Source organism: Lepisosteus oculatus, chromosome 22 (genome assembly GCF_040954835.1).
Source record: "Lepisosteus oculatus isolate fLepOcu1 chromosome 22, fLepOcu1.hap2, whole genome shotgun sequence".
NCBI classification, from domain to species: domain Eukaryota; kingdom Metazoa; phylum Chordata; class Actinopteri; order Semionotiformes; family Lepisosteidae; genus Lepisosteus; species Lepisosteus oculatus.
In genome coordinates this window covers 727,245-738,235 of record NC_090717.1, presented here as the reverse complement: position 1 = coordinate 738,235, position 10,991 = coordinate 727,245, and the positions used below count along the sequence as shown (strand labels likewise).

The 10,991-nt window shown below is 55.9% G+C and overlaps 1 protein-coding gene across 2 annotated transcripts; it reads left to right on the top strand.

Moving 5' to 3' along the window:
• Window positions 1–413: 413 nt before the first annotated feature.
• drg1 (developmentally regulated GTP binding protein 1) lies at window positions 414–9,559 on the top strand. 2 transcript variants are annotated; one of them, XM_069182060.1, is made up of 9 exons: window positions 414–882; window positions 2,868–2,991; window positions 3,138–3,313; window positions 3,412–3,481; window positions 4,673–4,842; window positions 5,421–5,551; window positions 5,807–5,974; window positions 6,879–7,001; window positions 8,262–9,559. In XM_069182060.1, exons 2-9 carry the CDS (start codon window positions 2,868–2,870, stop codon window positions 8,359–8,361), a joined length of 1,062 nt encoding a protein of 353 aa, XP_069038161.1. In that variant the 5' UTR covers window positions 414–882; the 3' UTR covers window positions 8,362–9,559. The 2 variants fall into 2 exon arrangements, with proteins under 2 accessions (XP_069038161.1, XP_069038162.1); XM_069182061.1 differs by lacking the exon at window positions 414–882 and adding an exon at window positions 1,529–1,789.
• The last annotated feature ends 1,432 nt before the right edge of the window (window positions 9,560–10,991 follow it).

The following is a 10,991-nucleotide window of genomic DNA, read 5'->3' as shown; positions in this document are numbered from 1 at the left end:
GAGGAAACAACACAGCAGCGGAATAAGAGCAGAAAGTGTCTCTAAATTACAGGTAAATCCAAACATTCCCACGGCACCTTCCAAACATCACACGTGTGAAAGGTCAGTGAACAGAAAAGAGAATATATTGGGGCGGAGCAGTGGCTCTGTGGCTCAGGATCTGCGCCTGTGGCTGGGAGGTTGCCGGTTCAAATCCCGCAGCCAGCAGAGGAATCCTACTCCGTTGGGCCCCTGAGCAAGGCCCTTCACCCCAGCTGCTCCAGGGGCGCCGTATAAACGGCTGAACCTGCACTCTGACCCCCAGCTTCTCTCCCTGCCTGTCTGTCTCATGGAGAGCGAGCTGGGGTCTGTGAAAAGACAAATTCCTAATGCAAGAAATTATAAAGGGTTAGTAAAGTGATATTATTATTATTATAATAGACAGTCCATCCGAGCGAGAAGTTCAAGGAGAGACGGAAAGTGGCGAGCGAGTCAGTCTGATGGGAGAGTTCAACACACAGCAGATGTGTGGGGCAGCAGCTGGCAGGAGACTGCTCTGGCACCACTGCTGAAACGCTCCTATTGCCTTCTGCTCGCCTTGCACGTGGAATCAGCTGTTAATCTCCCAATTATTCCCCTCCTCCCTCGTTTCGGCGCCGAGCTGGGACCGCCACTCCAGGGACACGCTCCGCAGGCTGCAGAGGTGCTGATGGGGTCCGCAGAGCACCCCAGAATCCCCCCCTCCCTCTGCTGGCTCCCCGGGAGGGATTCGTCTTCCCAAAGTCTGAGCCACCGGCCAGTGGGAAGATCCCGGCGTGCTCCGCAAGCCGGCTTGGCTTCCCCATCGGATCCGAGTCGGATCGCACACAGCTGCAGGAGCAGTGAGGACTTGGGGTTTGGCCGGTAGGGAGATGTTGTGGACATGTGGACACACATGCACACAGATACACACAAGCACACACACGCACATACAGGCACACAGACACACACACGAGCACACACACGCACATACATGCACACAGACACACACACATGCACATACGTGCATGAACACACACGCACACAGTCTGACACATGCACACAGACACACACACAATCACACACATGCACACACACATACTGTACGCACGCAGGCACACACAATCACATGCACACACGTGCATGCAGACATACACACAGATACACACACAATTACACTCATGCACATAAATGCACACACAATCACACTCACTCATACACACACATACATGATCAGTTCTTGCACCTCCGAAGGTCCGTAACTGGTGACTTTCAGCAGGGAACTAGTTATGAAGTCAATTCAGCATGAAGTAAAAGCCTAACCTTTGTAGGTCTCAGTAACAGGGCCTTCACAAGCCTGTGAGCTGGGTGACATTCTCAGACCAGTTAGCCCCTACGTGAGAGCACACGTAGGGGGCTGGAGTTGTGCACTGTGAGGCACTGTCGCTCTTAGAGTCCGCAGACATTTCCCCCACGGAGCTGGGGGGGGTGCTGCAGTACCTCCTCCGCACCGCCAGGGGCGCCCTGTTCCCCCAGCGCCGCTGCTGCTCGCTGCGTGGCCGTGGTTTCTCGCGAGAGGCGCTCGCCGTGCCGGAGCCGGGCGTCTGTGTGTGTGAGAGAGAGGAGAGAGGAGCGTGGGGGGCTTGACAGAGGACCGAGCGGCTACCGAGTCTTCACCCTTCGTTATACGCGAGAACTGCGGCAGCGGCGCACCGGCGGGGAGGAAGAAGTTGGTGTCGGACCCACAGCCGCCATGAGTTTGCTGGCGAAGATCGCCGAGATCGAGGCCGAGGTGCGTGTGGACGCTGCAGGGCTCGGAGCAGTGCTGGCGGCCGTCTGATTTGAATGATTCCTGATGTCCTCCGGGTGGGGTCTGTCCCGGCGGGCCGGGGCGTAACGGCTTTCGAACACGGGTCCTGGTCCAAGCCCGGTTCGGAACCGGAACCGCCGAGCGAGCGGGACAGAGGGGTTCTCGCGGCGTCCGAACTCTGTTCTCGGACCCGTGCGTCTGCATCGGGGGGCCTGGACCCCCGGCGGCCTCGCGGCTGGAGAGCTCGGGTCTGGACGGCGGAACCGGAGCCCGAGTGACACACGCAGGCAGGGCAGGGCGACCACACAGGGCGCCGGGCCGGAGGGTGCTCAGCGCTACTGTCTCCTCTCACTGCGACTTGTATTGTTGCTGGTGTCGTTCTGTAAAACGCTTTGAGAAGTCACCTTTAAAGGCGCTGTATAGAATAGTTTATTATTATTACCTTTTGGGTCTGAGAATCTCATCCAGCTGCTTATTCCAGAGCAGCCTGCAGCATGGAGTGTGGAGCAGGCAGCCCAGCAGGACCCTGTGATCGGTGTTGAAACGGGACTGAGAATGTGTGTTCTCCCCTCTTCCCTCTCCTCTCTCCTCCTCTCCCCTTTCCCCCTCCTCTCCCCTTTCCCCCTCTCCTTTCTCCCTCTCTCCCTCTCTCCTCCTCTCTCTCCTCTCCCCTCTCCTCCTCTCCCCTCCTCTCTCCTCTCCTCCTCTCCCCCTCTCCTCTCTCCCCTCCTCTCTCCTCTCCTCCCCTCTCCTCCTCTCTCCCCTCCTCTCCCCTCTCCCCCTCTCTCCTCTCCTCCCCTCTCCTCCTCTCCCCTCCTCTCTCCTCTCCTCCCCTCTCCTCCTCTCTCCCCTCCTCTCCCCTCTCCCCCTCTCTCCCCTCCTCTCCCCCTCTCTCCTCTCCTCCCCTCTCCTCCTCTCTCCCCCTCTCTCCTCTCTCCCCCTCTCTCCCCTCCTCTCCCCTCTCCCCCTCTCTCCCCTCCTCTCCCCTCTCCCCCTCTCTCCTCTCCCCTCCTCTCTCCCCTCCTCTCCCCTCTCCTCCTCTCCTCTCTCCCCTCTCCAGATGGCTCGGACTCAGAAGAACAAGGCGACGGCTCACCACCTGGGCCTCCTCAAGGCGCGCCTGGCCAAGCTGCGGCGCGAGCTCATCACGCCCAAGGGTGGCAGCGGCGGGGGGACGGGAGAAGGTGAGGGCGCTGGGGGTCAGTCCTGGTTGATTCCACGCTGGGTCACAGGGAGGAGCTGGCCGCCCGGACCTGCGCCAGGCGTGGTGCTGGTGGTGCGCCCGGTCCCGCCGCCGCCCCGGCTCACCCGCTCCCGGTGTCGTTGGCAGGGTTCGACGTGGCGAAGACGGGCGACGCGCGGATCGGCTTCGTGGGCTTCCCCTCGGTGGGCAAGTCCACGCTGCTCAGCAACCTGGCGGGCGTGTACTCTGAGGTGGCCGCCTACGAGTTCACCACCCTCACCACGGTGCCGGGGGTCGTCCGCTACAAGGGCGCCAAGATCCAGGTGGGGCGCGGGCGCCGGCCGCCGGGAGGGAGGGGCGGGACGGGGGACGGGGGACGGGGGCGCCCCGATTGTGACCTCCGTGTGCCTCTGTGCTGCAGCTGCTGGACCTGCCGGGCATCATCGAGGGCGCCAAGGATGGCAAGGGCAGAGGCCGGCAGGTGATCGCAGGTGAGAGGAGACGCCCGCAGCAGGACCAGCTGAGGTCCGCGGTCAGGACCTGTGACCCGGGTCCTCAGCGGCGCTGCTGGAGTGAAAACGACGCCTTACTGTCACTTCATGCACGGAGTGCATCATCAGCCATATCACCTTGCAGCTCCCAGCTGGCAGCCCCACTGAAGCCCAGCAGGGTGAGCCTGGTCAGTACCTGGAGGGGAGACTCCTGGGAAAGCTGAGGCTGCTGCTGGAAGAGGTGTTAGTGGGGTCAGCAGGGGGCGCTCACCCTGCGGTCTGTGTGGGTCCTGATGCCCCAGTATGGTGACGGGGACACTGTACTGTAAGAAAGGTGCCAACCTTTGGATGAGACTTAAAAGCGAGGTCCTGACTCTCTGTGGTCATTAAAAATCCCAGGGTGGTTCTTGAAAAGAGTAGGGGTGTAACCCTGGTGTCCTGGCCAAATTTCCCCCTGGCCTTTACAGTCATGTCCTCCTAATAACCCCCATCTCTGAACTGGCTTCATCAGTCTGCTCTCGTCCCCACTGAGAGCTGGTGTGTGGGGAGTGTACTGGCGCATCACCCAGTTGGGCCTGCACACTGGTGGTGGTAGTGGGATTTCTCAATACCTGTAAAGAGCTTTGAATGGAGTGTCCAGAAAGGTGCTACATAAGTGTAAGGAATTATAATTATTATATTATTACTTCTGTGATGTTGGAGGTGTTGTGTCTCAGTGGACAAGCGGACACAATGACTCGCCTGAGTGCGATCCAGTCTCAGGACACAATCAGTGTGGTGCCACAGCTGGCTGGCCCGGAAAAACAATGGCTGCTCTTTGAGTGTGCTCTATCATTTCAGTCCACAGCGTCAGAATGTGGAGCTCAAAGCAGCTTGTGGCTGACAAAGACTCAGAGGGCTGCATTTGGGGTTACTGCCGAGGAGCTGAAGGACCTCTGTAGCTCCACACACAGTTAGGACCAAGAGAACGATAAAACACTTCAGCTCAGTCGGCGTTTTGGTCTTTGTTGAATAACTCTTGAGAGATGAGAACCGTTTCAGAAGGAAATAGGATCAAGCGTACAGACGAACAGACTTGGGAGTCTGGTCAGGCTTGAGCAGAGTTGTTGAGTTGGTTAGCTGAGTGTTGCCGAGAGCACGAGAGAGCTGACGGCCCTGCACTCTTAACCCTGGCCGCCCTCCTTCCCCCAGTGGCTCGAACGTGCAACCTGATCCTGATCGTGCTGGACGTGCTGAAGCCGCTGGGACACAAGAAGCTGATCGAGCACGAGCTGGAGGGCTTCGGCATCCGGCTCAACAAGAAGCCGCCCAACATCGGCTTCAAGAAGAAGGACAAGGGTGGCATCAACCTCACTGCCACGGTAATTCTGGGAAGAGGGAGGGTCAGTGTGTCCTGTCTCACTGCCACGGTACAGGGCAGGGGCAGGAATTCTGGGAAGAGGGAGGGTCAGTGTGTCCTGTCTCACTGCCACGGCACGGGGCGCGGGGCAGGAATTCTGGGAAGAGGGAGGGTCAGTGCGTCCTGTCTCACTGCCACGGTACGGGGCGCGGGGGCAACCACTGCAGGAATTCTGGGAAGAGGGAGGGCGGCGAATCCTGTTTCATCACCAGGAGACAGGGCGTGGAGTTGACCCACTGGTACAGTGGGAATTCTGGGAAGAGGGAGGGAGGGTGGGTGCGTCCTGTCTCACTGTCAGGAGATGGGGTACTATGGGTGAGGGGGAGACCAGGAGCTCAGCAGTGAGTCAGACTGGGTGTGTTGAGTGTGGAGGGTTCGATAATGTTCTTTTTTTATAACCCCGACAAAACATAGCTATAACAGCACTAATTTGAAGTCTCTTCTGAGATGTGATTCTCCTGCCTTTGCCTGGAGTTCTATAGTTGTCATTTCTTCAACACAGCAGAGCTCATATCTACGCACTCCTCCCCTTTCTCTCAGTGTACACAGAGTGAGCTGGACGCAGACACGGTGAAGAGCATCCTGGCAGAGTACAAAATCCACAACGCCGATGTCACCCTGCGCGGCGATGTCACCGCCGATGACCTCATCGACGTGGTGGAGGGAAACCGGTATGAGCTGGACTCCTGGGGGTGGTCTGCGTGGTCCCAGAGTTAGCAGTCACACCTGGTCTGGTAGAGTACAGGTCTCCCAGTGAACATGAACTCCTGCACCACCTGAACTCCTAATGACTCCACCAATCGGTTGCTGGTTTAATTCAAGGGCACCGCCAGTCCACCCAGGTGTAGATTTCTCACCTTGTCTGTCGATATGAAAGACAAACACGCTGATCTCATGTTCTCTGTGTGTGTTTCTCCCCTTCCAAGAGTGTACATCCCCTGTATTTATGTGCTGAATAAAATCGACCAGATCTCGATCGAGGAGCTGGACATCATCTACAAGGTGCCCCACTGTGTCCCCATCTCGGCCCACCACCGCTGGAACTTCGACGATCTCCTGGAGAGGATCTGGGAGTACCTCCAGCTGGTCCGGATGTGAGTCAGGGCGGGGAGGCCCGTGGAGAAGCCGAACTCCGGCTGTTCTGTGGCGCGGAGGTGCTGTATGGTAGCGGGGCTTCTGTGATGCTTCCTGGCTGTCCCGGAGGATCGTCCAGGCAGTGACAGCACATCCGCACGGCCGCACGAGCTCGATCGCGCCCAGAATCGCCGGGCAGTCGGAAGGGTGCCCCTTGGGTGACTCCCGCCTGGAATCCGGGGCTGTTTCCAGCCCGGCCGCAGCAGGGGTCAGGCGAGGTTGTTCGGAGTGGCTGCCACTCACCCTGACGATGGGCGATGGCAAGTGTCTCGTTCACTCCACTGACAGCAATAGGGGATGAAGTGGGGAAACTGCGGAGGAGCGCGCAGAGGTTAATCCTGACCGTGACTGACCAGTAGAAGGAAAATGAAGCCTTGTGTGTGGAGCGGCACACCTGAGGGAGACCCCGCAAGGGGGAAACACTGCTCCTTTTCTTTCTGCTTTTCAGCACGGAATCATCCTCACCTTAGAACAGCCGTTCTGCCGAGAGCCCTTTGTGCTGGAACTGTGCCCGTTCCCCGTCGCTGTGAAAACTGCACATCCTTGCTACCCACTCGTGTACAGAGCAGGAGCACAGACAGGGGTGCTGCTCAGTTACAGATAGGCCGGGGAGAACAGCGTTGTTGCTGCCTGTGTCCTGGGGGCTCGTCTACGCGCCGGTCGGGGTCTGGGCTGGAGGAACACGTGGGGGGGTAGCGTGTTCTCCTGGGAGGGTCTGGGCGAGGCCCCGCGTGCTGCACCGCTCAGAGCGGCCTTGCTTTTGAGAGCTGTTTTTTTTTTTTCCCTGCTTTAACCCTCGACGTACGGTACCCCTCGGCCGCAGCGAGGTATCTCATGCCCCCCCCTCCCGCTCTGTGTCCTCAGCTACACCAAGCCGAAGGGTCAGCTGCCGGACTACACTGCTCCTGTCGTGCTGCCGGACGACCGGACCTCTGTGGAGGACTTCTGCCTGAAAATCCACAAGAACCTCATCAAGGAATTCAAATAGTGAGTCCTCCCGGTCCGGGTTCGAAGCCGGGGAAGGTCGAAGGCCCCTCGGCCCGTCCGGCTAGTCGTTAACCGATCCCAGGGTCCCATCCGTCCGTTTTCTGGGAAGAAGCCGGAGTATATCGGCTTCAGCAACGTGGCTGCTCTGTCTGCGCGACGTTCCCGGTGAGGGACCGGCCCGGCGTGTTCCAGATGGGGGAAGACGGGGGCTGGTCACGAGGCCAGAGGATATGGACTCCAGAGCTGCAGGGATCCTGTGCTCTTGGGGGTCCGCTTAGAGCCCGGAAGTGGGATGAGTCAGTCATCTGCCCTCTGTTTTCCCAATCTTGAACCCTGGTGGACCTGCGGGTGTCCAGATGTCCAGGACTGGGCTCGGCCTCTCTGGACTGAAGAGACCGGTGAGCTCTGCAGGGTCCTGTGTGTTCAGCACTGGCCTGCAGTAGGAGGGGTGTGACACCCCAGGCTTCAGCAATAGCTCAGTTCAGTACCTGGGGTCTGGACCTGAGTCGACACCACAAGGCCCTGGAGCGGGGCGGCAGGGTGCTGCAGGGGTCAGCATTGGGTAGGGCTGGGCGATATGGCCAAAAACATTCTCACGGTAAATATTTTCGTATCAGTCGATATCGATAATTATCGCGATAAATGTCAAATCATTATTTCTTTCAAGTTTAAAGGCAGATTTTTTCTCCTGAGTGAAAGTTGAAGAAACCAGACAGTTAATTGGTAAATTAAACAACTCTTTATTTTAAGAACAAAACAAACTTGCCAAACAGCAGAAACATTAAATCTGTCAGCTGCCCGGTCTGCAACACGCACTCGCCCTCGTGCAGTATTTTGTGCGCATGCGCATATCATGCGCAAAGCATTAACATATATATCGAACATTTATCAAACTTTTGTTAAAATTATATCGAGGAAAATTATATCGCGATAATTATCGCCCAGCTCTAGCCCCTGGGCTGGATTGTCTTGGTGGAGTTTGCATGTTCTCCCTGTGTCCGTGTGGGTTTCCCCCAGGTGCTTTGCTTTACTCCCAAAAGACGTGCTGATTGGTTAATTGGCTTCTGTTAATTGTGAAGATTGGCCCTGGACTGTGTGTGCCCTGTGATAGACTCATCTCCTGGCCCGTTGCTTGCTGGGATAGGCTCCGGCTCCCTCACCACCCTGAATTGGAAGAAGAGGGTTAGAAGAGGGACGGATGGACCCGGAGCTCTGCAGTGCTTTCTGCTGCCTTTAACACCCCCTGTTTCATCTCCGCAGCGCCCTGGTCTGGGGCTCCTCTGTGAAGCACAACCCTCAGAAGGTGGGCAAGGACCACGTGATGGAGGACGAGGATGTGATTCAGATCGTCAAGAAGTAAAGGGGCGCCCCGCCCCCCACCCCCCCCACAAATTTCAACCTGGTCTACGACGTCGGGGGGGAATTTCACCAATACCTGGAAATAAAGCCAAACTGCTCAGTCTCAGTCTGGCCATCCCCATTTCTGTGACAGAAACGCCTCCTTACAGGTTGTACAGGATGCAGGTGCATGGACCGTGTAATTACAGTGTCTGAATGAGCTGCGTCCTGGGAAACCACCTTGGCAGGCAGCAGGCCCAGGAGGGCCCCTGTGCTGCAGCTGGTGAAGACTGCTTGGTTTGCTGTATTACAGGGGAGACAGCCTGAACTGTGGCAGCAGTCGGCTGGGTTCCTGCTGGCCCCAGTTCAGTGCCTGCTCTCCTGTACGGTGTGGCTGGGATGTAGAGGTGCCGGATGAATGCAGGACAAGCCTGCAGGGGGGGGTGTGTGGTAAAGCAGGCTGTGGCTGCGAGGAGCTGGGTTTCGTCTGGGCTGCCTGTCCCTGCCTGTGCTGGAGGGAAAGCACCAGTCAGATAGGACCCGCTGCAGTTCCAGCAGTTCAACTGACCACAAACTGCTTCTTTTTTTTCCCCTTTCAAATAAAAGGAACAGGTGCAACTTCATTACCTCCCTCCTTATCAGGATTATCAGCAGTATTTGTGGCTCCATTCTGCCATGCATGATCCACACCATGAGTCCCTGAGCAGTAGTCCAGTGTCGATTAGTTAAGCCACCATTATATTCAATTTTCCCTTTTGCTAATTTTAGACAGTACATTGCTTTTGAAGAGCTTGGCTCCGAGATCCCACTCCCAGCACAGGGCTGGGGGGGCATTAGTGGCACCTGCTGTAGATGAAGTTGTGTGAAGAGGGGGCTGGGTTCCCTCCCCAGTAGTGGCTCAGGCTCTTCCCCTTCTGCAAGCAGCTGGAGTACGATGCCCTCTCGCAGAGCTGCAACAGGATAGAAAGCTGGTGCTGTTTTTTTTTTATATAAGTGCCAACTAATTCAATTCTTTAAAAAAACAGAAGTGTATATATTTTAAAAATTAACATTGAGAAAGCATTTCAGGATCGCTTGGGATTTCCGTTCAGCACCAGGGAAACATGACCAGCCCTGCGCTTGTATGAATACTGTGTATTTTGGGTATCCAAGGTGGCTGTTTTTGGCTTCTGAATGTGTTTTTGCCCCTCACATAAATAAAGTTAAATAAAGACTTGAAACTGATTTTCTCCTTTCAGACTAAAACTGATACTTCAGGTGGGTCAGCTGGGTAGGAACAAGTAATAGGTTTATTCCATGCTGAAAAAAAAAAGGAAAAACACGTTTTGGCCATAGAGCCTTCTTCAGGTGTCAGTAAAACTGATACTAGTATCTAGAGTTATCCAGCCTAGTTAAAAACTAAGTTCATCATTAATAAAACACCGGTTGTTGGATGTGGCAGTCTGAGACAAGTTAAATGTTTTTTTGTGGTTGAGCTGATTGGTTGGGAAGCAGTCTAGTAGGTTTTATAAGAAATTCAAGGCCTCCGGGAGTAAAGGAATACAGACCAGCTCAGGAAACAGCTGATTCCAAGGCAGAACGCACCTACAGCAGGGGCAGGGAACAGCTGCAAGAACTAACTGACCTCCAGCCACAAGGCAGTAACAGTGAGACGGCGCCTGCCTTTCAACACACAAGCTGTTGTACCTGCAGAATTGAGGAGACTTGCTCCTCTGCTCCACTCCATAAGCCTCCCTCACGCCCTCGTCTGCTCACTCTCCAGCAAGGGGGAGGAGCTCGGCACCCGCTCTCCACTTCCTGAACGCTGACGCTGAGCGGCAAGGCCCCCTGCAGCAGCCTGGACAAAGCCAGCCAGCATTAAGCCCTGCTGAGCCCAAACCAGAGCCCCCTGAGCCAGCTGGTCCTGAGGCTCACTGACCTGAGCCACACCGACACTAACCAGCATCAGGACAGCACTGCTAGAGCACCACAACTCAGACTCAACCACATCACAGCACAGATCAAACAGCAATATCTCACACACACACACAAACACAACATAAACTGGAATGCTACAGAACCCTAAACAGATAATACACACTAGCTGAATATTTGACCAAAATAAAAAATAAAAAGAAACGGACCCTGACGAAGTACAGGCTCAGTGACCACAACCTGGCCATAGAAACTGGGTGACACAGGCAGACCTGGCTGCCCAGAGAGGACAGGCTGTGCTCCCACTGCCAGCGGGGAGAAATAGAGACAGAGGTGCACTTCCTACTGCACTGTGACAGATACTCTGGGATTAGAGAAACATTCTTCCCGAAATTCAGAAATCTAATCCCAGAGTTCTCACACCTGCCAGAATCACAATGGGTCCCAATCCTACTGGGAGAGGGAGGAGGGAACTCAGTTGATTAGTACTGTCAGACCTGGGCACTGACAGTCAATCTGGACAAGACCAGAGTTATGGTTTTCCAGAAGAAAGCCAGACCTCAGGGAAACAGGTACAAATTCACACTGAACAACAACACATTGGAGCACACATGCAGCTACACATATCTCGGTCTCACCATCAGCTCTTCTGGGAGTTTTGACCTGGCACTGAAGGAACAGGGAGAAGGCACTCAGGGCTTTCTACGCAATAAGAAGGAGACTCTTCAACATCAACCC